Source organism: Sceloporus occidentalis, unplaced genomic scaffold (genome assembly GCF_023333645.1).
Source record: "Sceloporus occidentalis isolate IW3139 unplaced genomic scaffold, rSceOcc1.0.p SCAF_386, whole genome shotgun sequence".
NCBI lineage: Eukaryota > Metazoa > Chordata > Lepidosauria > Squamata > Phrynosomatidae > Sceloporus > Sceloporus occidentalis.
In genome coordinates this window covers 170,189-195,799 of record NW_028317366.1, presented here as the reverse complement: position 1 = coordinate 195,799, position 25,611 = coordinate 170,189, and the positions used below count along the sequence as shown (strand labels likewise).

The window sequence follows — 25,611 nt, the reverse complement described above, 5'->3', positions numbered from 1 at the left end:
TGTCATCAGCGGGACCGCCCACCATCATCAGCCGGACCGCCCACCAACAGCAGTGGTGTCCTGGAGCCCTCAAGTGCCGAGGTACGCCGGAGCACCCCCTTCCCCGATGCGGGTAGAAGGTCCCGCTGACATTGCGGGGCACACGCTATTGTTGATGGGCCATTGGGCAGGGCTCCCTTGCTTCACCTGGAGACTTCCTAGGTTTGCCACATCAGCCATGTTTTCTTCGACGCACCTTGCTGACCACCATCAGCGCTGCCCCCTTCACTACGCGGGACGTATATATACATCGTCCTAAAGGAAGGCAAGTACTTTAGAGGTGGTGGTCAGCAGCATGTACGGATTAGGAGTCTTCTGGGGGAAACGCTGATATGGCAACCCTAATCACATCTGGCTTTCCAGAGCAACTAAAGCTTGTGATTCAGAAGACTGTGAGAGAGCGTTCCTTGCGGACGCGGCTATATATTCTTATCTCCTCCGCAGGGTAAACAGCGGCTTCTTAGCATCAGGTTTATTCCGACGAGTCTCTTTCCTGTATGGTCACCCGGTATTTATTCAGTGATTATTAATGTAACAGAAGGAGAGAGCAAACAAAGCCAACAGCACGTGAGACGCAGAGAAAGTCACCGGTCTGCAAAATGTCTCGGCTGGTAAAACGCGCCGCGCGCCCAATTAATCCCAGTTACCTGCAAGACGCTGGCGCTCAGAGCATTAAAGATGCTTCACTGTATGCCTATCCCATGCATGTTTAAATCCCCTCACTGTATTAGCCTCTACCACCTCTGCTGGGAGGCTGTTCCACCTATCCAGAACCCACTGAGTAAAGTAAAACTTGATGATGACCTCTTGTTGTAACTTTCCTCCTTTTCTTTGTTAAACCTCTTTATGTATTTAAATGCCTCTCACCCATCCCCTCTCTTCTTTCCACCAATCTATATATATTTATGCGATCCTTTAGGAAAAAAAAAAACACAGAAACCCTGATGCCATTACAGTTTCTATGGCAACAACGTATCGCTACCTGCTTTTGTGTCACATGACGATTAAGCATTCCTGGCAAAAATTATGAATGAAGCAAAAATTTTACATGAAGCAATTATTTCTGGGGAAGGTTCGGCCGATGAACGGAATCCAGTCGAATAGGTGGTACAGAACCTTTAAGGGGGGGGTCTGCGAAAACCTGGCCACTCACCCCCCCCGTCCTTAAAAATCTAAAGAGTTGATTTCCCTTTAAACTTTAACCCTTGAAGCCTGTAATTAGTTTCTGACGGAGTTAAATACCTGCCCGCCCGGGCTGTCACGCCGATCGCAATATGCAAAGCCACACAATGGCGTTATTCAGGGTCCGGGGTGAAGGACTCTGCATGCATCTTGCGTGACACACACGGTGAACACGCAGGCTTGCATTCTATACGGCTTCACACGCAAGTAAAAGGTATGAGGGGAGCTCCGCGGAGCCATTCAGATCTGCTTTGTTTCGCATTTCATGTGTCTAGTAACAGCGGATTCCCTTATTGCATTTAATGCCCTTACTGGTCTCCAGCTGCCATATGTGTTAATGTGCGGTTTGCGTATGGATTGACTGTATGGATCGACCGCTGGCAGATCAGAGGCGCGGATCCTAATAAGAGCGAGCGGGGTAAACGGATACATTAAATACAATAGCTGGGGCAATAACATGTTTTTCTAGTCGGATCGCTATATGCAGCCATCGGAACTGCCCCTGATCCCACCTGCAATGCAGCCATTAGCGGGACTGGTCTGGGGAGCTGTGCGTAGCGTTCCGTGTGCAGAGCTCCCCGTCTCCCATCCGCAGAGCCTTTGAGATGGCCTCTGGAATGGGGGGGGGGGGGGATGGGGTCAGAGCATGGCTGGGCTGAGCCCTCCGCACCCATCCACAATGCAGAGCCCCCTGAGACCCAGATGGGGAAATGCTGCAGAGCAATCAGTATGCAGAGCTTCATGCATCCATCCGGAACGCAGAGCTTATGGAGAGGAGCTGGAGCTCTGCAACCCGTATCACCTGCTCTGCCCTCAACGACCCCCAATCCCCACCGCTGCAGCCCTCCCTACCCCTCTCTGTTACCCCCACCGATCATTACAACCCATTCTAACCCACAATAGCGAGCAGTGAACCCTTTCCCTCCCCTCTCTGGTGCCCGGTTACCCCATCACTCTCCCCCTGTCATTGCCCCCCTTCTCACCCCCCAGCACTGCAGCCCACCTTACCCTCTCTGATCGCAGGGAAGCTCCGGCAGGTTTCCGGCCTCAGCACTCCGGAGACCGAACAGCTGCAGGTACCGCCCACTCAAGCACCGCCCACTATATCTGAATAAACACGCCCACCATTGAAAAGCTCCCGTCTAATCCCTTCCCCTTCAAACTAGTCCTCCTCCCACGTGTTACGCCCATTACGGAGATACCCCCAAGGTTGTGACCTCAGCATCGCTGCGGGGCAGTTTGTCACAGCTGGTGGGGGTATTATTGGTGATGAATGATCAGAGTAATGCGCTGATTTGTAAACGTTCTATAAGATTTCCTTTCATTGCTGAATAATACATATTCAAAAATCAATACAATATATTAATACTATTCAGTACTATACTGTACTATACAATAACATACCATACTATAATATACCATACTATACTATAATACACTATACTATAATATACTGTACTATACTATAATATACTATACCATACTATACTGTACTATACTATGCTGTACTATATCATACTATACTGTACTACACTGTACTGTACTATGCTATACTGTTCTGTACTATACTACTTCAATTCTGATTTAATGATATCTGCAAACTGGAGCTTTTCTCCCAGCTTTATCACAGCTGGAATGCCTGCTTGAGCACAGGTGACTTCATTCAGACTATCTTTACCTCCTGGGAAGCCACAATTTTCTTAAAGACAGTTATTAGAACACCGTGTGGCCACCGTTAGCGACAGAATTTTGGTGATGGGGCTGTTAAAGGGCCAGTGCCCAGGAACGCAGACATGCGTCATCACATACCTTTCCTTACCCCTAAGGTGTGCGTCAGGGACACGATCAGCCGCTCATGGCTCCGGTGTAACAGGTTTAGGAGCGTAGACATTTATTTTTACAAGAAAGCTGCCTGGGTGTTGTGGAATTCTCATTGGCCGGTGGTTTTTTTTTACAGGTGAAAGATGACTGCGTTTTAGGGCAAAGTGCAGGAATCGGATGTTTCTTGACTTTATTTTACCAGTCAGGGTTATTATGTGGATGTGGGTTGATTCTTCCATGCTTCACGTAACCTGCTTTGGCGTAAGTGCCGTGGAAGGTATAATAATGGCTGGTGGGATCGTCACAGGAGACCCTCGGGTGGGATTGTCCGTTTCCCATAATATTATTTCCCATAAGCTAAACTGACCAGATGGCTCATTTAGCTTACACCTCCCAAGTGTCCTAATTTTTGTGGGACAGTCCTGATTGTTTGACCCACGGCCTGCCTTTTGAGGATCACGGCCCAAACGTGGAGATCCTCTGTCCCTCCCCGAACGGCCTAAGGAGCTGTACCACGTTCTTCAATGGCTAAGCTTTCCTGCTACTTCTCGCACCACAAATGAGGCAGGAAGCTGCAGCTTCCCCCTAATGCGATTTGTTTGTTGTTTGTAAAAACTCAAAAACAAAACTTATCCTTAGGGAGAAGCTGCAGCTCCCGCCTTCCCTCAAATAAATGGTAACATGGGCAAATGTAACCCACACAAGAAGAAGAGGGCCCTGTTCTTGTGAGCTTACAGTCTATAAGCTTTAACAAATCTCCTAAACCCATGTAGTTAAGCCAGATGTATTTCAGAAGATGCTGGACTACAACTCCCATAACGCTCAGCGAAGGCTGACCGAGCTCTGGCTTCCCCTACCCGACCCAGCTGCGCCACACTGCTGCCCCCTAGCGCTGGCCGGAGCAACGCGCGGCGCAACTGTACCCGGAAGCACAACACGAACATCATCTAAGTGGTGGAAGCCGGAAGTTGCTTGTGCGGATCGCAAGTAACCAAGGTAACCAGAGCCGGTAACGGGAACTTCCGGAGGCTGGTGACAGTCCAGGAAGCTCCGGAGCTGGCCCTGTCTGTGCGCAGGATGCTGCGTGTATCTGCGGGATAGGTACCGTGCATCATATAACACACATGTGCTGCAAACAAAACCCTAGCGTGTGGCTAGTATGTATTTACTACATATATATTCATACATACATACATACATACATACATACGATTAGAACTACGCTGTATACATCGTATTTGTTTATTATTTATCCCTGAGAATAGGCAGGGCCTCTAGTCAGACCTCCCATAATATACTGCATAACTTATTATTGATAAAGTCATTTAATATTTAAATAAGAAAACGAAATTGAATATTCTATTTAAATAGACTCAAGCCTTAATCTTTGGTCTCGTCTTAGATTCGGGAGCCAAATGCCTACCCCATGCATGTTTAGCTTCTACCACATCTGCTGCCAGGCCGTTCCACTTAACTACCTACCCAGTAAATTAAAACTTCCTTTACTTTACATCTAAGATATATATAATTACAATGTCCTTGGAAACTTTAGAAAGGAAGGTTTTATAGACACGTTTATGTTGCTAATGCTTTTTCTGCGCTATTTTTTATGTTTGTGTTTTCTATGGACATCAGAAATTCCCGCTTGTTCTGTAAATTAAACGATGCGGCTTTTCACCAGCGTAAGCGACTACTGAACCCGTCTAATGTTCCTTTATTCTAGAGAATTAATATTATCTTTTGCCGGACAGAATGGGGGCCGACCAGAGCTCAGAGTCTGACTTGCGGCACGGCGATGGGGGCTCTTCAGGTTTGTTCAAATTATATTATTTTGTCAATTTCACTGAGCAGAAGTAAGAGATCTCACATGCCTGCTGCTAATATACACACTACTGTTCAAAAGCTAGGGGTCACTTAGAAATGTCCTTGTTTATGAAAGAAAAGCACATTTTGTCCATTCAAATAACATGAAATGGATGAGAAATCCAGCGCAGACGGGGTTAATGTTGTAAATGACTATTGTAGCTGGAAACGACTGATTTTTAATGGAATCTCTTCATAGGCGTACAGAGGTCCTTTATCACTCCCATCACTCCTGTGTTCCAATGGCCCTTTATCACTCCCATCACTCCTGTGTTCCAATGGCCCTTTATCACTCCCATCACTCCTGTGTTCCAATGGCCCTTTATCACTCCCATCACTCCTGTGCTCCAACGGCCCTTTATCACTCCCATCACTCCTGTGTTCCAATGGCCCTTTATCACTCCCATCACTCCTGTGTTCCAATGGCCCTTTATCACTCCCATCACTCCTGTGCTCCAACGGCCCTTTATCACTCCCATCACTCCTGTGTTCCAACGGCCCTTTATCACTCCCATCACTCCTGTGCTCCAACGGCCCTTCATCACTCCCATCACTCCTGTGCTCCAACGGCCCTTTATCACTCCCATCACTCCTGTGTTCCAACAGCCCTATATCACTCCCATCACTCCTGTGTTCCAATGGCCCTTTATCACTCCCATCACTCCTGTGCTCCAACGGCCCTTTATCACTCCCATCACTCCTGTGTTCCAACGGCCCTTTATCACTCCCATCACTCCTGTGTTCCAATGGCCCTTTATCACTCCCATCACTCCTGTGCTCCAATGGCACGTTGTGTTTGCCGATCCAGAGTGTCCGACTGAGTGATTAAGCCTCAGCCAGTCTGTTTCCCGTAGGCAGTATGATAAGGAGTCGGGGGGTTTGTTTAGGATATTAGTAATTCTAGTAATGAAAAAAAAAGAAAAGTGTGAGTTTTCTTTTAATGAGGTGACTTTGTTTTTCACACAGCTTCCCCGTCACCTGCCAAGCAGAGAGCAAAGATGGACGACATTGTAGTGGTGGCTCCGGGGACCCAGTCCCACCGGAACATCAGCAAAGATCCTGAAGTGATCAAGTTACAGGAGATTCCCACGTTCCAACCCCTTCTGAAGGGTCAGTATGGCTCTTTTTGAACATGAATGTGCAGTCGTGTTTAGGTTTTGTCTGCATGGACCCCCACAGGGTCTTTCCCGATGAGGTTGGTGGCGTAAAGCTGTATCTATTTGTCAGTATTAAAGGGGAGCTCTGCTTTACAGACCCTTACTCCATTCAAACCGTGCCACTGGCCTATTGCTTATTGCTAAACGCCACCTACCCCTTCCTGCTTTTCTACTTGTGGGTATTGCCGGTATTGTATTATACCTACAGTCTTACAAGGCAGTCCTGGCGTATAAAGTGTGTGAACTTTTCTTAATATATGAAATTGTAATGCTTTACGTTAAATATCTGCGCTTCTACAAATGAGTAAGTGCGGTACTACAGTTTGTGTAATTCCCACATATGAGCAGCAGAGGGCGCCAGCACCCAACACATGTATACCGAATACTTTATTGCGTCCAAACGGCATCGGAACGAATTAATAGCCGGATCAGCGGTTTATTACTATTATTGCCGTGTACTTTATTCTGCAGTGTTTAGTATAGATCGGGTTGGATTACTTTATAACTAAACGCCGTGTGACACGTCGCCAGCCGCAAAATCGCTGGGCAGGAATTTAACGATCAGACGGCTCTGAAACATTGTTTAATGATTTATATGATGTCATCGTGTTCTGTAGCTCTGTGCAACGCAACGACAATGCCTTATGCTTTAAAGACTCGCCTTGTGGGTTTTAACTTCTTGTTTTACAAAATGGAAGAAGTGAATTAGATCTGTACCAGGTGCTAGCGGAAGCGTACGCCTGATTGACACGTGCATTTGACATATTCGTGTTAAATCACATCTGTCAGTATTTGATTTATCAGAATAACGGAGCGCTTAATTACATTTGTTGGGTGTTTTTTTGTTGTTGTTTTTGTTACATGATGGGCAAAACAGCACAACTTAGATTTTAAAACATATTTAATGCAGTTAGGCCAGATCTGAATGAACACCCTCTTTCCAGAAAAAAAAAATTGATACAATATTCAGTGTTTAAATGAGATAATAAAAAAAATAAAAATAATATAAAGAAAAAAAGACCATACAATAGGTTAAAAAAAATTACAATTTCTTCCAGCTTTTAATGATTTATACAAAAAAAATGAATTGTATTAAATTAACGTTTTGGGTATCGAGTAGTTCTGTGGATTATTGCATCACATATTTAATATATTAAAATTCTAGAAGAACAGAAAAAAAAAAAAAAACCCAGAAACAATCTCTGGCTTGCTTTATTTTGGTTTTTCGGTCAAGTATGTCTACGTTGAGACAGACCACAAGATCACATCCTGATCATTTAAATTTTGGTGAATGAAATCACCCTTTAATAAAAAAATAAAATCCCATTATCCCACCTTTTTACAAGTCTTATTTCTATTGTTTCTATAGATGAAGCCGCCAAATAATCGATGCGTTAACATTGTAACCGGTCACAAATTATTGTCCCGTTATTGTTTCATCCCTGATTCCGACTTTAGGTCTTAGATCTCCACATCACGGAAGACAGCCTGCGCACAACGTGACTAGCTGGACCAGTGTTTCTAATTTCTCGCGTCACTAGATGTTCAGTAGTCAGGAGAAAGCACTCTTTGGACAACATGTCCTTCAAGTGGTTACAAATTAACCAAATAACCCCAGTCTCTCTGTTTGTAAAGCTTTGGCAACTCTCATTTATTTGCGTTGCCAGAGAGCACTAAGAATGTGCAAAATTTATTTACCATGAGTTATTTTTTCTAAGACCCCAGGACCCTCGTAACAGCGGTTACCCTTTCCTTACGCACTGATAATGCCCCCCCGTAGTCTCCGCAGAGATCCCGCAGAACCCTGCTCCGTCTGGGGAGCTTAGGATTTAAATGCTTATTCCTCCCCTTTTAGGCTACTGACGCTCATTCATGGCCCTTTGTTGCGCGCGGAGGGGGCAGAACTGCTTGTTGTTGCCAACCTTTGCCACAGATCCAACAGAACTTGTACCTCGAAGGTAAAATAGTCCCTGGCTTTTAAAGGAAACATTTCCTCGTTTTTATTTTTCTGTAGATATTTATTAAGTTATTTAGCTATGCTTTAAAGCTGTGAAGACGAGTTCATATTTAAAGCTGCTGTTTGCCTTTCATCGTCCAAAACTGTTCCAGATGACACGCTCCGCGCTGACATAATCGCTGCCGATAGGGAGAAGGTCGCTGCTTTATTTTTTGTAATCTATACGATTGCATCCGACCTTCTGTCTTATGTGTTCAGCTGAGATAACTCCGGATTTATCACGCTTTCCCTCAACAGGCGAAACCTTGTTTTTTTTCAGTCGCATTATTAAGCTGAGTCAGCTTCCTTTAACCGGTTAACACGGGGTTAATGAATGGGTCACATTCCAGCGACATATAGTGTCTGTTGTTGGTATGTGAGACATTACCACCTCTGCCTGGAGAGTCGCTCCCTGCGGGTACGGTTGTTAGCGGTAACTGATGTGCCATGCGTTCCCCGTGCAGCCAATGGGTCCGACGTCGTGCTGGGTCACTGGCGCTGCTCATGATCACCGGGCCGTACCTCACCCCCCCCCCAAAAAAAAACATATTCAAGTATTTTGTAAGTACCTTAATATGCATTATTTACCCCCAGAAAGAAAATATAAAAAGAAAAGAATATAGAAAGAAAAATAAATAATTAAAGCCACTTGCCCCCCCAAAAAATAATAATAATCCTGCGGGAGAAGCTGCAGCTCCCCACCTCTTCCATGGTCTTGAAACAGCCAATCGGTGGCAAGAGAGTTTGCGGTGCTGTCCGTAAAGCTGACCGGCGGTTCAGCCGTATATCTCCTGCACAGGCAGTAGTGATGGAAAGGGGGGGGGGGGGGATGCAAATGGGGGAGAATCACAACATTTTAAAAGGGACTTCACATTGAGGATACGGGCCAAGTTGTTGCTGAGACCCAACGTCTAGTACTTCCCGTAGAATTCCCCCCCCCCCCCGAAAAGTTAACTTTAGAGTAACTAAACGCAATTTCTGTTAAATTTTTGGTGTTTTTGTTACAATTCCTGCGACACTTTGTTATAATTATTTTTATTTTAGATATAAAGCAAACTTTGAAATCATTGATCCGTTGAGCGCCGTTTGATTTATGCGAAGGCGATCCGCTGTGTTTCGGCTGCCGTCGGTGAAACGGTTAAAGTCCCTAATTCTCATTGAATGTCATTAAAATGCTCCTCTGTACCCTCTGCGCTTCACAGGCTCGCTGTATTTTTTTGAAGCAGCCCTTTGCGTCCCGGATCGTTTAATGTTCAAATCTCTCCCGGGCAAATGAATTCCCCCCCTCCCTCCGCAGAACTAATCTCTAAGGACACAGCGAGTAATCTCTGCAAACTTATTACGTCTACTCGGTTATTGATGTCGCTGCGTGCAAATTATCTCCCACATAAAAAGGAGAACTGCTGCTTTATTGCGTTTGCAGCCGCAAATTAAATTAGGTCACGGCAACTGTCGAGATGCAACTCCTAAAACCCTAAGTCAGCCAAGCACACTGCAGGCCATCGGTAACAAGACTTGTCTGTCTCAGCATAAAGCAAGTGCTATGACATCATACTTTAATATAAACTTAAATACCAAGTTACTGGCATTGTCTGTAGTTATCTGGATCAGAGCAACTGTCTCTATATAGTATATATGTGTAAATAAATAAATAAATATATATATACACTACCGTTCAAAAGTTTGGGGTAACTCAGCTGTTTTCGTGCAGTAACATAATCGCAAAAGGGTTTCTGAAGATCAATTAGCCTTTTAAACTTAAACTTGGATCAGTGAACACAACGTGCCATTGGAACACAGGAGTGATGGGAGTGATAAAGGGCCATTGGAACACAGGAGTGATGGGAGTGATAAAGGGCCATTGGAACGCAGGAGTGATGGGAGTGATAAAGGGCCATTGGAACACAGGAGTGATGAGAGTGATAAAGGGCCATTGGGACACAGGAGTGATGGGAGTGATAAAGGGCCATTGGAACCCAGGAGTGATGGGAGTGATAAAGTGATAAAAATCAGCCGTTTCCAGCTACAATAGTCATTTACAACATTAACCCCGTCTGCGCTGGATTTCTGATTCATTTCATGTAATTTTAATGGACAAAATCTATTGTCTTAAATACAAGGACATTTCTAAGTGACCCCAAACATTTGAATGGTAGTGTGTAGTATATAAAACGATACATTTTTTGTAATTTGCTTTTAGCGTTCTTGTAAATAATCCCCCAATTTGTATTGTGACCGGTGCAGGAATCGGGTTAGAGAAGGCGGAGAGTTTAGGGCTCTAATTGCCAAAATATATAATGACATAAAAATGTTTCAACGATAGCTGAACTATTTAACAGAGAAGCCCTTTAAAACGGGCATTTAAATTGTAAAGGGCAAATAGAGAGCCTCACCAGTAACAGGTTTCATGCTGGCCGGGAACCCGATGACGGGTAACGGCGCTAAACAAATCGCTCTAATTAAAAATGAAAGCAAATATTTGTTTATTTCGCCCGGAGCCGATGAGACGCTAGCAGAGCCACAATAACAATAAGCGTGTGGTTCGGGGGATGGGAGCAGCGCTCGTGTTTGCATGACATCAACAGATAAGAATGGAGTGAGGTCAAGCTTGGCAGGCGCTTTCATTTCTTTATATGCTGTGAGCCAATCGGGTGAAGGGGTGGGAGGGGCACACAGCGCAGGGACCGGATCAGTAACCTTTTCACTGCCAGATGGGCCTTTAAAAGGGGAGCTCTATTAGTAGGGCCAGTCCGTAAGCTGGCATTCTCTCGATTACCTTGGTAGACGCATTATCTGTTTTGTTTCTAGTTTTTATTGCCTTTTTGTATCTTTCACCCTCCGTCACCCGAACCGTCTCTTGCTGGCTGCCTAGATGCCCCACAGGGTCGTAACTAAGGGTTATGGCCCCAGGCAAGGTCAGAGGTCATGCCCTGTGTCCATATCACAAGGAGGCATAGGGGCATCACCATCGGGCGGCTCTAGCGTACCCCCTCACCTTGCTGTTCCGGGGTCTCCCGCCCCGTGGAGGTTACGGCCCTGATGCCACTGATGGGGGCTGTATGTGCTGCTTGGGAACTCTTATTTACCTCTCTGAGGAATGAATGGCTGTTCGGCCGTAAGACGTTTATGTTGGAGGGAGAAGGATGCTGCCCCGAGTGTTTTTAAGGTGCTGTTCCACTTAGGCAGCACCCTGAACACATTGCTGGTGTCCACCAGCAAGTAGATGAACCGTTACAGGTCTGGCCTTCACTCTGAATCCTCTAAGAGCCATTTGCCGTTTCTATGACAACAACCTAATCTCTGCTTGATTTTGTGTCACATGATAACTAAGCATTCCCCCGAAAATATTAAGAACGGGGCAAATTGATTAACGCATTTTTCCTGCGAAGAGTTTGGGCATTAAGCAGCACCAGGAATGATGCCTCTGATGCCCCTCCGGAGCCAGGGATCTACTAAGTGATCATGTTCTCTGTCTGTTGCTTCCCAGGTCTCCTGAGCGGTCAGACGTCCCCGACCAACGTGCGGCTGGAGAGGCTGGACTCCCCGCAAGTCCTGCAGCTTTGCGTCCGTTACCAGGATCACCTGCACCAGTGCGCAGAGGCCGTGTCCTTCGACCAGAACGCGCTGGTCAAACGCGTCAAAGAGGTGCGTGCCGTGGGATCGGCCACTGGTCTGTGGGGGTACATGCCATACTGGTGTGTGACTGGCCAATTTGGGGGATTTTCTGTTACAAAAAGGTCAATCACTGCATTATTGGTGCTCCCAGAACATGTTTTTCCCCACAGTGACGAGCAGTGATTGCTATTTCAATCCCCCCAAAACACATTATCTAGCACTGCATCATGGGATTTGTAGTTCAGCCACACTGGGGTTTATCCACTAAATGGAGCGTTGTTAGGTGAGTTTGCTGTAGAGCTGTGGTTTACTCCTTTACTTCACTGTTTATTATGACGGTTTCTCCAGTGTGAAGGGCCGTACTCACCCTGTATAATGAATAACTCAATGGGCGAGGAGCTTTTGAAGTAATAAGATTTAACTATATGTTATACAGAGCCAGCCAAGCTCTCCGGGGTTGGACGTTCCTGATGTATGGTATATAATGTAACGTAGGTGGCATATCCGCTGAATACTCTTTGCTCTATCCCATGCAGATGGACACATCGGTGGACACCCTCTACAGCCACATGCAGGAACGGCAGAAGCGGTTCGCCAAGTACGCCGAGCAGATCCAGAAGGTGAACGAGATGTCTGCCATCCTGCGGCGCATCCAGATGGGGATCGACCAAACCGTCCCTCTCATGGAGAAGCTCAACTCCATGCTGCCCGAGGGCGAGAGGCTTGAGCCGTTCTGCATGAGCCCGGAGCGAGAGAGCAAGCCCTAGACGCTGCGTCCCTGCGGACAGTGCCTGCATTTAAGGGCGAGATTAGGAAAACCTGAGCGAGCAAAGTAGGTAGCACAGCTCATGGAAAACTGTACCAAAGGCACCGGGAAAAAGGACCTAGCTGTAGACAGGGATTACAGAACTGGATTTACTTGGCCCGTACCCTTCAGGTGCCCTGTGTTTCAGGTTTCTTCCAGCACCTACAGACTCACTGAAAGCTGAATTGGTTCCGTCGCTGTAAGCTACTACCCGCCATTGCTTAGCCGTTTTATTTCATTCTGAATGTGGATTAGTTGCCGTTAACCGGACATAGGAGTCACTAACCCCCCTAAAAAAAAATAATAATTTGTGCGCCCAAATCCTTTCCAATCGTAAGTATCAAAGAAATGCTGATAAACTAGATTGCATCTCAAAATTCACAAACTGCAGCCGTTTAGAAGACAAGGCTTTATGCTTTATACGTTGGAAAGATGATGGTTACAAAATTCTTAGAGGCTTAAAAACATGAAATGGGTTAAATTCTGAGTCCACGATATTTATGAAGCCCTGATTTCTGAGCTTTGGATCATTTTCATGCGCAGTCCTGTACCTGAAATCATTTGTACGGCGCGTAAAGCTTTCATCAGCGAGCAGCACCTTAGCGTGTAGGGGATGTGTTTTAACTATAATAAAAGTATGAAGCCTCCGCAGAATCCCCCTGTGCATTTGCAAAAGCAACACCACGGAAATTTAAAGGGACCACTTAACCGTCACATGCACTCAACGGTCCCTTTAATGGTAAATAAAGACAGCATTTCAGCTTCAGACTGGAAACCATAGTTTGGGTCTAATTTATAAAGAGTGCTTTTTTTTTTTCTTCACTTGGATTGCACCATATTTAGAACTTTGCCCCAAGATGGTATGGTCCATTATCTTATAAATACCCCTCCATAGTGCTTTAAAAATGAATAAGCAGCCAATGAGTGACTCGGACACCTCGGTTAATATGGCATTTTTTTAATGTTTAATTCAAGATGGTTTTCAGATCAGGCTCAAAGTCCCCATTTAATCAGAACAAAATCACGTTAGTTCCGCCGAGGGGCAGGAGGATTAAACCGTAACTCGTGCGGCTCGGGAAGCCACGATGATTGCAAAGTTAGGGGCTTTTTTGGGGCAGATAACGGAGAAAGCGAGTTTTACATTAAGAAAAGGAGATCGCGTCAATAGTCCCTGAAATACAAAAATCGAACAAAACCGGCAAAGGAAGAATTCTCATCGATCTACAAAAGAATTACCAGGATCTTAACACTTTCTACATTGAGGGTCAATCGGCTCAGATGTTGAGGGTGGTCCCTGTCCCTGGTTTCGATGGTTGGGAGAGATACACTAAACAAGTCTCTGCATTGAATCTTGGTTAACGTAGGAAATCTATGGCTTCGGCGTAACGATCAGTCTCTGCAAAGTGTTTATACACTAGAGAAATCTATCCATGCGATAGGAACAGATTATTCGGGTGATACAGGCTGACGGCTCCAAAGATGGCTTTTAACCCCCCCTTTAATTAAGGCTTCTCAGACGATCAGGATTTGTTTCTTCACGGTATAAGCTTCCCTTCGGCTCTGAGATACAGCACGGGATACGTTGCTTCGCTTCTTTACAAGTAAGACTTTCTTGGAGTTGAGATGTTAGCGGATTTACGATGAGAAACGAGCAGGGGTCGTTATGAAGGTGCAGTTCCACTCTCGAGCATGTTGGGATCAAGTGGTCATAAAGGGGTTAATAAGGACTATGCAGTGATTAGGAACACTGCATGTAAATCAGCACAGAGAGCCCTTGGATCCCTGTACAGAGGACCTGATTGGTGGGTGAAAGAGTCACATGATCATACAGATTACATTGTATAAATGTCAAAACAGTTCTGAGACCTAAACTAAGGCTTAACCCCTTTTATGACTAGGGCTACAAAATACCCCTAGTCATGAAGGGGTTAAGCAAATGAGCCTTAGCAGAGCTGAACATTTTTATTCCTTCCTCTGCGGGTTGAATCACCAAAAACCGACAACCCTTTTAAAAGCTTTCAGTTGCTATGGTAACAGAGTATCAATGCCTGCTTGTATCAGCTGATAGGGCGTCAGCAAACACTATAAATACCAAAAAAAATTGCAGGATTAAGGAATTATTTCTGGGTTTGGCCGTTCAACTTTACTATCAAAAATGATTCTAATGCTGCCTTTAAAGTAGAACTGCACCTTTAACAAATTACGATTTTCTGATAATCCACCCAAAAAAAACTTTGGCCCTAAACGATGAGTTTTCAATTTCTATAATATTTGAAAAACAACAACGCAAAACCCATCCAGCCGTCCTTAAAAATACAATTTTAATCATGGATGTGTGAAAATCCATCAGCTACATGGTGGCAACCAACCGGATGTCGTGTTCCATAATTCATGGCGCTTCAGTCTTAATTACAGTCCATTTTAAACAGGAAAGATTTCTTGAAACCAAAACTTATCCTTATATTAAAAAAAAAAAAAATGGTACAAAAAACAGACAAAATACTCCAAAACATTCCCGTGGCAGAAAAAATATTTGTTTCTCTCCTTTCATACAAAACAGAACAAAAGCAGAATTGTTCACAACGATGGATGCTAAACACACAAGCGATACATTGAACGGGATTCGTTCTACGCCATTCTTTCCTTCCGATTACCCTGCAGCTCAAAAAGAAAACCACGAAAGAGCCAACCGATGACCGGTCCGACCTTCAGCTCCAAATCAAAACTTTCTAAATCATTTAGTGGCAAAATTATTTTTTTTTTTTTTAATAAATCCATTATGATTTCTGAACTAAGGATTAAGATCTTAGGATAAAGCCTTTGCAGCAAAAATAAAAAAAATATAACGTGATGTATTTAAAAAGAAAAATAATAATAAAAATCTCCGGTTCGGCTATTAACAGATACAATAAATGCTTTAGTGCTGGCATAGTGAGCGGCACTGGAAGGGTTAACAGAGAGCAGCTTATATTCAGATGAAACTTGTATCAATCTAAATTGTTCCACAAACGTTACCACCTACCCCAAAGCGACGATCTAGACAGACTACTAATTATTCTTAAAGTAAATTGGTTTGTCTTCCCCTAAAAATTACCAGTTTAAAAAAAAAAAATTTAAGATTTTTACAATTTGTACCCTTTGCGTTTGCAACATTTCCATAATAATAATGATTTTTGGATTTACAAAGAGGCGTAAAAGTCTTACATTCTAAAAAGCCCATTCATACTGGAGAAAGAGAAGGTTCCTTTTAAAAAAAAAAAAAAAATTAGCCAATGAGGTCCTTGATTCCAGACGACATCAGATTCATTAAAAATACCAGCTAAAATAAAATAAAAATATATATTCTTAGTCCCATGTTTATTTTTGGGGGGGATTTTTTGCTCAGACTAAAACAAATTTTCTATAATCGGAGAACAAATTACTTGTCAAATACAGCACATTAAATGTCCAGGAAAACCCCCAAAAAAACATACATTTGGTATGGCCGTACCCGAGACAGCCCAGGGATTTGTGGTCATTTACTTTTTAATCAGCTAGTATGATTAGTTTTTAAAACATAAACAATTTAAAATATAAGTATTAATGCATAATAAATCACTGCTTTCCTAGGTCTTGCCACTGGTGCACTTCATTATGACAGTATTAACTCTTTATGTTCATTGTATGCTGTGATCGAGGACAGAGATCGACACAATCAGCCTGCGCATAAACAACTGGAGTTTAAATAAGCTTTAAGACCTTTTAGTTTTTTTTTTGTGACCAGGTACTGGCAAAAAATTGCCAAATCAAAGAGTTCTCCATTGTTACCCACGGGGTGTTAAACTGCCCCCAAAAAAACAAACCACTGTGCTTGGTGTTAAAGCCAAAGTAAGTTCCAAAAACCCTATGAACATTTTTCTCCAATTTCAGTGATTTTTAATTCTTCATGATGGAAATGCTAATCATTGCGCTCCTCTATATGTAACCTTTCCAATTACCGCGATTACGGAAAAATCCGCCATTGTGAATACATTTCTGAGCGCAGTACTCTTATCACCTGCGCATCTCACGGTGGCGCTGTTTGTTTGCGGTGGTCTATTTAAAGCTTCAAACTGTGAAAGTCAACGGTTCGTCTCCCCCGACAGACACTATAAAAAGGTTGATGTTTACATTTTTTATCTACATTTTCCACTCTTCCACTAGCCTTACGTAAGCTTGAGTGTAAGCTTTTAAGCCAGATTCATTTTCATGGAAAAAAAAATTAAAATAAAAGTTACGTAATTAGAACTAAAAGAAGACAAAATGTAATTATTATTAACCACTTCTCAGCCAGCTCGTTACTTTACATCCATCGTGAAAATTTTTGCGGGTGTAAATGATCTGCATGGTGTAGGAATTAAGTTATTGCATTTTTAGTAATAGTGTTAAGAAACCAAACTTAAATAACACTTCTCCCTCTCAAATTTACAATGCCATAAACAAAAACAATTACAAACGACCAAACGTTGACATACTAATTGCTGACGCCAATCATATATATATATTATATATATATATATATATATATATATATATATATATATATATATATAGTATATATATAATTATATATATATATATTAGTTCTGGCTAATCTTTATGAGCTGGGTAATGCTGACGTTATCCATTGAAGGCTGGCCAATGTCCAAATTGTTTTCCTGCGTTTATAATATAGACTGAAACAGAGCCTGTGGTTATTCTAGGAAAAACAAAGATTTGCTGCAAATAAATAACTAGTTCAAAAGTTTCATTTTGCTCAAATCCTCTAAATAAACCACTTGAGTGTTGGGGGGGCCAACGTCCTAAAAATATATAGATGAAATTCTGTTTTAGACACTGGATAAATGCCGACATTACCTGGTCGCTCTAAAGATTAGTCAGATGCATAACCTTTCATTCATTTATGTGGCATTTTATCTGCCAACTTGAAAACTTTATTATACACAAACAAAAACACACAAAAGCGAGGCACACTAAAAAGGCACACTACATCCTTCAGAGTTCGTGTTTTTAGGAAGACGGTTGGCACATAGGCTCAAGTAAAAAAAAGAGTTGAATGTTTTTGGGGCATTTTCTTGGTAAAGAAGCCTTGGCTGTCCCTGTAGACAAAGGTTATGTGTGCAGAATTGTGCTGTGTGCAGCCATTTAACTGTAAAAATAGATTATGAATTGTGGGTTTACCCCCCAAAAACCAAAAACTTCTGTGAATCCTAATTTCAGATTTACAGGGAAATTACAAGAAAAAAATATAATAATTTTAATATACCAGAGAAGCACAGCTTGCTGGCTTCACCAACCTCCCCCAACCCCGATGCCACGCTCAGGACACCTCAATGATCTCCATGCTCCCTGAAAAGTTGGACTGGCTGCCCACTTTGCCCAGGTCTTCCCGGGACCTGCCGTCCACAAGCCCTTCCCCAAACTCCATCTGGCAGCTCCTCCGTTTGAACTGCTTCTCAAAGGGGCTTTCTTCGTGCCAGCTACGCCTGGAATCCCCGCGGGCGCTTGGTTTCTGCCTCCGGCGCACTGCGCATGAGGGTTCTGTGGACAGCTGCCCACAGCTGTAGGCCGTAAAGGCTCCTCCGCCATACAAGGCCGAGGCAGAGTAGAAGTGAGATGGGGAATCGGAGGAGAAGTACCAGCTGCCAGTCAGTGAGGTGGCCTGGGATGCCAAGATATCAGAATGCCAGTCTTTTAAACCCATGCCGGGCTTGGCCAAGTGCTGTTGGCTGCTGGACAAGCCAAACAAGAAGTTTGTTTTCCGGTTGTCCTCCATGCTGCCGCTACGGTATAACAGATTCGTCGAAGACCTCTGGGAATACACGCTGCTCCGTCCGGTGTACTGCGGTTGATGCCTCTTGCCCTCCGCCTGGATACACCCGGTGGTCTTTTCCGAGACATTCCTTGCCTCTTCCTGATCGGGACTTGCCTCCGGGGTCTGTTCCGACACCTCTTCCACCGGAGAGAACTGACACATTTTGGTGCCGCACTCCATGGGCGCTGGAGCTTTGTAGAGTTCGCTTTTGTCCTCCGAAGCGGTGCAGACAGAGGCGGCGCTGGTCAACCCGCAATAAGGCACAGATTTGATATCCAAAGAAAAAGAACGTTTGATCTTGTTGCTGTCCTCGAGCTTCTCCCCGGGAGACACGTGCAGTCCGTTGAGACCCTGAAGGAGTGGAGCCTCCTCCGTGGCTGCCGGCTGCTTCCAGGTACAATGAAGCTGAAGCTCTGATGAGGTAGGGCGCGTTAGCAGCGGGCTCGGCGGTCGGGGGGTCTCAGCGGAGCCCAGCTGCTCGCTGCTACATGTTTCCAGCTGTAACTTTAGTTTGCCAACAGGGGCCACCTGTCCTGTCTGAGCTTTGATTTTCTTCTCGAAGTCCAGAAGTTGACCCAGGAAGTTGAAGTTTGGAGAGATGGTCGGCCTTTTTTCCTTTACGAACCTGCAGTCACAGAGAACGGTCACCAATATGGTTTTTCGTCTCCAGTAAAACCCCAAAATCCTTTACAACTCCCCTCCCCCCCTTCGATAAGCATAAAACGCCCAGCGCCAATGCAAACAAGTGGTGTAGATCACTGAAAGAGCTTAATATGTGCCCTAAAGAATAAGCAGCTTGAAGGAGAAGGTCCACAGAACTTCACTTGGCCTACAGTAGTGGTCAGTGGCTTCCAGGAATAGCCTACAACATGAATATAATTCAGTGTTACCTATAAGCCTCGTCCAGGGACATGTCCATCCTTTTCATGATGTAAGCAATGGCTATAGTTGCTGACCGGGAGATTCCGGCCAAGCAGTGGACCAACACTCGGCCATTCGAGGCCTTGGCTTTCTCTGTGAAAACAGAACAAAGAATGGTTGGCGTAGCTTCAAATCAGGAAGAGTTCCTTCCACGGCGTTAAAACATGAAGCGTATAAAATCATTATCCCTTTTCTATACTTATCTTATTCGTTATATAAGGGGAAACCAAAAAAGAAAGACAAAGATTGTCATTTTGGGTGTTGTCTGGGAGTGTTACACATACACAATGTTCCTCTGGCACTGGAAGGATCACTTAAATTAAGAGATTATAATCCCTAATCTATGGAGAGAAGAAAAAGCATCACACTCTGGTTTAGTGGCCCGACAGACCAGGTCACGACGCTTCTCCCCCACCGGTCGAGACAAACATGACTTGTAGAAGGCATAGAACATATCAGATTGGTCTACGGTATTCACGAAGGCAAGACCAGTGGAGGATCCTCCAAGGCCGTGGTGTCCTCACCTATAAAGTCGACGGATTTGTCCAGCCAAGGCAGAATTTTCTCGCAAAAGCTGTCGTTCACCGGGACGCGCAAAAAGTGGGAATCGCAGATGAAGTCGGGTTTGGGGCAGGTGTTGCTGGCGTTCAGAACGTAGCCAATCTCATTCTGTTGCATCAGCTCCTGCAGCCAAAATCAAACAGATGGTGAAACGTTAAACGATGAGTTAAATTAGCGGATATTTCCACACCTTCATAACTCCAAATAGGACGTTAACATCTCTGTATGCCTTTTGTCGATAGAGCTGCCTTCCACCACTACGACCCTCCAAATCACATACGGGGGGCAGCCGCCGGTGCCCACCGGCAGTTCAGGGAAAGGACTCATTAACACCAAGGGGATCTGAGTGACCGAGCCAACAGCCACCGCCGATGAGAGAAGTTATCGGAAAGCGCGATTTGGGAGTCCCTGTTCTATAGAGTTGTCGTCATGTTGTTGACATCATGCTGCCTCACCTTGTTGAGCACATCCCGCTGGCAGCCCAGGTAGAGATGAGGAAGTATTCGCGTCGGACCAACGCTGGACACGGGAAGGCAGGGCTGGGAGATGCACGTGGGGACCATGGACGCCTTCCCTTCACACAGCCCCGGAAAGCAGGAAGAAAACTCAAAGAAGCCACCTGCAGAAGGATAGAAGAACGGAAGCGTCAGATCAGGGAACATCTCTTCCACCGGACTACAAACCAACCGGGATATCCATTATCTGGTCCCTGAAAAGATTCACAAAGTCATCTTAAGTAACACATTTTTAGACCATTTTTTGATCTTAAATAGGTCTTCATCCCACCGGTGGGATGGTAGAAGATTGGAAGTGATACAGGTGGCACAACAGCAGGGAACCAATATACTTTACAGCGAGACTCAAAACTAGAAAAAAAAAAAAATCTACAGACAACCTACAGAAACCGAGAAATAAAAGACAACCAATGATATAAAAAAAATACTGAATTTAATAGTGTTTTTTTATTTTTTAAATAATATTTGAGCCCATCACAGGTGGAAGAGCAATCAGAGATGTTTATAAAGAATATACACATTTATTGTAGGGCATTTGTATTTCTTTTTTTTTTTCTTTTTTTTTTTGAGGTTCTATAACTGGCAAATATGGAAAGTGTAAAAAAAATAAATAAAAAAATAATAATAATAAAAAAAACCCACAAAAAATGAATCGCAGGGGAGAAAGGCAGATTGTATTTACCTGAGAGAAGGTGCACGTTGCAGAATAACCTCTCCAGCTTTCCGAGCAGCACGGAGAGGAAACAGTCGGAGGACAGAGAAGACGCGTCTACAGAGCTCTGATCGTAAACAACTACCTGATGAGCCGTCCAGTCCAGCTCCACCTGCAAGGAGAAGACGCCATATACAAAGAACTTAAAACACGCGACCATGAAAAAAAACATGCAGCCAAATAACGTAAACCACAGAGGAATAAAATACATATTTAATGCCCGGTAACTAAACCAACGGCTCTCGTCCTCCTTACCTTTTGCTTGGCCGAATGCTGAATTAACTCGGCAATCTGGACTTTGTCCTGCTGAAGTCTTCTCTTCATTAATTTAGAGCAGTTGATATTAATGGCGTCCAGGATATGAGCGGCGTTATATTCCACAAAGGGCCGGCTGTCGATCAGAAGGACCTTCTCCGCACCCCCTTCCATCCAAGTCACGAGTCTGTCGGCTGTTAGCAACCGGCATTGGGAGGTCTCGGCGGCCATCGTGGCACCTTGGCCCCGCTCACAGACGCTGGGGTAGAGTAAAAAGGGGGCTCTTACGGCCTTGTCCGGTTCATGGTGCATCGGGTTATCGGGGCGTTCCGCTTAAAGCAAGAGGGTAAAACTACGGTCAAGAGGCCAAGATCAGACTCTTCAGGATCGGAGAGGACCTTCTTCAGAAGAAAGCAGATCTATCGGTCATCCAAGGGGGCCAAGCTGACACCTCTAGAAGCGATCAACTTCCATTAAGCCTCTTCTTACCTAAACCACAATCTGTGCAAGGAAAGTAGGAAGAGGGGTAATTAATACAAGACAAAGAGACAGGAGAGGCACAGAAGACACGAGAAACGCTACAAACGAGAACAGAGGACGGTAAAAATCCGCAAAGGGGAGCAAACTAAAAAAAATTAAAAAAAAAGAGAAGCAGGAGAGGGGTAGGGAGAGAACAGGGAAGCATTAAGAAAGAAAAACAGAAATAGAATGAGGTCATAGTTATGTTTAGCCACGAGGGGTGAGCTCAGAACAACATATCTGATTGACTAGATCATGCAAGTTTAACCCATTAGGCACCGACGGAAGTACAATTGTTTCATATAATATGCAATGTAACTACAACCAGGGCTATCGTTTCTGCAAGGGGGGGGAGGTAAAAAAAAAATGACTCAAATTGTGGGATATTTCTGATTTTTTTAGATAACAGCTTTTTTTGAGTTAACTGGAAGAACAGGGAGAGAATCGTTTTCTGGGTCCTTGAATCTGTTATACTGGGATCCACCAGCAGATATCTGCCCAAGGTCCCCATTACAGCCAACGCCAGATATCACGCCCCGTATTCACAAAGCAGAAAATTCCTTCAGTCCTGGTCTCTGAAACCCAACCAAGATCCTTCCAAGCGGTTGTAGATCGGTCGGTAGCTCCGAGCACTTAAGGTGAGGAGCGGTTGGACCTCAAGAGCTTTAAAATCCATGATCTTTCCAACATGGGAAACATCATCAACATTCGAACCGTTACACTGTATCCACCAAGATAATGTAACAAGGTGTGAGTTGGGTCTACTAGGACTCGACGCACAAAATCTAAAAACATTCTGCCAGAGCTCTGCAAAAGGATAAACATCCCAGTATCACACTGGGTTCTACTGGTCTGTGGACACCGTGTGACCCCAAGTGGTCCAACGATGAGGGTGAGAAACCGTAATCAACAGCTACGGCCGGCCTAAGAGACCTATGCACCTTTAAGACGCAGATCGGCGAGATATGACATCATACCCCAGCACGCGGTTCATTAACGGTGCGTAGAGACCCGGGGGGCTTGATCACCCAGTGTCCCGCTACACAATGGGCTGAACAATTTACATTGTGGAGGCTGCGCTGCCTCAACAGGCTGTATTAAAAGGCGATACGCGCCGTTAATACACAGCGTGCTGGGGTATGATGTCATATCTCGCCGATCTGTGTCTTAAAGGTGCATAACACCCTTTAATATTTCCCGAATGCTGACTGTCGGGGGGGGGGGGGCACCAATACGGCCCCAACCCTCCGGTGACATGGAAGCCCACCTTGAAACACATGCGTTCGTTCCATAGGGTGAGGAGAAGCTGCAGCTTCACTTGGACGATTTTAAGAAAAGGTTCTACTTAAAAAAGATCCAAATCCAAAATTCTGAATCAACGGCAAAAAAGTAATTCGGAGAACGCGCAGCTCTCTCCAATCCTTACGCATTCAGCATTTTAAATAAAGTCGTCCGCCAGCGGAGAATTATCTTGCGATTCCTAAGAATCCGGTTAAGAGGTCGGATTGCGACAGGCAGGAGAGACATGAAAGAGCCCATTGAATATTAACCCGATGACATCAGAGACGCTATCTGTAAATGCCTTGCAATCAGGTGAAAGATTAAGCCGGCGACTCTGTTTATGATGCAGTCAGCGTTAGAAAAGCTCCGCCGGGCGAGATCCTTTCGCCGCCATCAGAAAGAGTTACCTGTCCGGAGCTGGCCCCCAATTACACTAGAAATAGAATATAAATAGATATAATAATAATAATTTTTAATACCTTACAAAAAATGGGGAAGCTAAATTTATAATTAAAAAAAAAAACGCAGTTCTGTACCCAAAATAACGTAAATCTGCCCTTTCTACGTTCTGGCGTTCTGCTGGTACGGCGGGTATTATAAGTCAAGGCGATCGCTGCGCATGCAGAAGGGATTAAGTCATTTGATCTTTGGCCCGGTAATAAAATGCCCTCATCACACGCAGATAACAGGAGGGTGAGCTCATACTCGCACAGCGCTCCGGGTGCGGACACCTCCCGCTATCGCCCGACGGGAACAAAACAGGTAAAGTGACCTCGTAAAGCACGGACACAGCTGTGCTGACATCATCATCTTGGCTGAGTAACCCTCGCAGAGCCGGAGGCTAGCAAGCCGATGTATCATTCGAGTTCAATGCACTTTGGTTCTTACAGGACTACGGCTTACTAACGCCGAGTAAGAGTCGGGGGGCCATTTTAGTTTTAAACGCCACGTGCCCCCCCCCCGCTATATCGCAGCGGAAATCCCTGCTTGAATACAGGGTTTTTAGACACAGTCCTCTGGCAGAGACAGGGTTAATCAAGCCGTTTCTCATAGAAGCCTGAGAAATCCCGGGACGGGAGCGCGAGCGGTTGCCGCGGCGATAGCCGGAGCACAGCCATGTCTGTGACGCAGCTCTCACGTCAAAGATACTCTGCTGAGGGGGACGGAGGCTCGAATTCACCACCCCCCGCGCGGCCTCCCTATATACCCTACGCGTTCATAAAAGAGACCCCCTCTGCGGAGCACCCGCTACAGCCTGAAAACTCCAAGCGTCACCACCCCTGCTGGGAGGTGGGTAACGGCAGGAGAACAGGACGGGCGAGTCCGGGTGATGACAGACGGCTTGGGTTTTCCCAGTGAGCTGAAAGACGCTTTACGTAAAAAAGGTCTGAACGTGTGATTAGAGCAACAAACAGGCCGCCCTCCTGTGCGTAGCGCTCTATACCGCGAGACCGGGGCAGGGTGACCCCGCGCGTTTCGGGGACCCCACCGCCGCGTTGGTCTCTCCCATCCGAGAACTAAAAGAATTAACTATTAAAGAATGGGGGGGGGGGGCTGATAATCGCGGCCCTATAAACTCACAGCGAACGAGTCGGCCCCCGGGGCCGGCGCCCAACGCGTTCTGCATCAGAGTCAAAATAAACCCCCATCACCCCGCTGCCGGGACCCCAAAGAAGGCTTCTGAACACTAAAGAGACCCGGGAATCAGGGCGCATCCGTTCGGCCCCCGGGTGGACAGCCCCGCACGTTAGTCTACGGAACCGGTAACAATGAATGTATCGATGTTTAGTCGAGTACATTAAGAGGTTCCAGAAGGGATTTGTTCTATTATGTAATTGAGCCACGCGGGGGATTGGGGGCCGGAGTGGGGGCCGGAGTGGCCGCATGTAACCTCGCTGACTCTGGAACCGGAGTCCTCCGCGCCAGAGATACGAAGCCAATGATTACTCACAGAAAGCACAAGCACGGGGGGGGGGCGAAGAGATCTGCGGAAACCTGACTACCGCGGGGGGACTCGCTACTCGCAGCGACAGCGGCCCCCCCGGACAGGCACCCCAACGCAGTGAAAAGACGAGTTACCTCCTAGTCCACCATCCAAAAAGAATAAATTGGAAGGCGGGAGCGGAGTCGCCGGTTCCCATTTAGAAACGTAAACTGTATCAGCAGATCGGCCCCATTCGGCCCCCGTCTAGTCGGCCGTTTCTCCTGCTGTAAAGACTCAAACCTTAATCAGTCGTTGGTCTCGTCTTAGATTCAGGAGCCGTATGTCTATCCCATGCATGTTTAATCCCCTCACCGTATTACCCTCTACCACCTCTGCTGGGAGGCTTCTGCCGCGCACATTAACCCTTTCCCAGACTATATTCCTGCGAACTTTCAATAGCTGGGAAAACATTTAAAGCCCCATTCATAACATTCCCCCCCCCCCCCGAGTTAATTTTATTATTATTATCATTATATATATTTTTAAATTCCCTTGCTATGTAAGCCTCTACCACCTCTGCTGAAAGGCTGTTCCATTGATCTACCCAATGTC

At 45.2% G+C, this 25,611-nt stretch overlaps 2 protein-coding genes across 3 annotated transcripts; one reads left to right on the top strand and one right to left on the bottom strand.

Moving 5' to 3' along the window:
• The first annotated feature begins 4,794 nt into the window (after positions 1-4,794).
• LOC149273309 (BLOC-1-related complex subunit 5) lies at positions 4,795-12,440 on the top strand. Its single transcript, XM_089506487.1, has 4 exons — positions 4,795-4,852; positions 5,872-6,015; positions 11,546-11,703; positions 12,210-12,440. Exons 1-4 carry the CDS (start codon positions 4,795-4,797, stop codon positions 12,438-12,440), a joined length of 591 nt encoding a protein of 196 aa, XP_089362613.1.
• A 5,376-nt stretch (positions 12,441-17,816) lies between these two features.
• On the bottom strand, positions 17,817-21,506 carry LOC149273308 (dual specificity protein phosphatase 16-like). 2 transcript variants are annotated; one of them, XM_089506485.1, is made up of 6 exons: positions 21,276-21,506; positions 20,991-21,162; positions 20,249-20,412; positions 19,757-19,916; positions 19,202-19,325; positions 17,817-18,936 (listed from the first exon to the last, which is right to left on the bottom strand). In XM_089506485.1, the coding sequence occupies exons 1-6, from the start codon at positions 21,504-21,506 to the stop codon at positions 17,817-17,819; spliced, it is 1,971 nt and encodes a 656-aa protein (XP_089362611.1). The 2 variants fall into 2 exon arrangements, with proteins under 2 accessions (XP_089362611.1, XP_089362612.1); XM_089506486.1 differs by having other exon boundaries at positions 20,991-21,132.
• Between the last annotated feature and the right edge of the window lie 4,105 nt (positions 21,507-25,611).

Bases quoted from the DNA above. Each gene is read 5' to 3' on its own strand.
- LOC149273308 (XM_089506485.1), bottom strand. From the start codon at position 21,506: ATGGCCGCCGAGACCTCCCAATGCCGGTTGCTAACAGCCGACAGACTC. The intron at 20,413-20,990 runs GTAAATACAATC...ATCCTTCTGCAG, and splicing joins CAACGTGCACCTTCTCTCAG to GTGGCTTCTTTGAGTTTTCT. The intron at 18,937-19,201 runs GTAACACTGAAT...CTGTGACTGCAG, and splicing joins TCCCTGGACGAGGCTTATAG to GTTCGTAAAGGAAAAAAGGC.
- LOC149273309 (XM_089506487.1), top strand. From the start codon at position 4,795: ATGGGGGCCGACCAGAGCTCAGAGTCTGACTTGCGGCACGGCGATGGG. The intron at 4,853-5,871 runs GTTTGTTCAAAT...TTTTTCACACAG, and splicing joins CGGCGATGGGGGCTCTTCAG to CTTCCCCGTCACCTGCCAAG. The intron at 11,704-12,209 runs GTGCGTGCCGTG...TATCCCATGCAG, and splicing joins TGGTCAAACGCGTCAAAGAG to ATGGACACATCGGTGGACAC.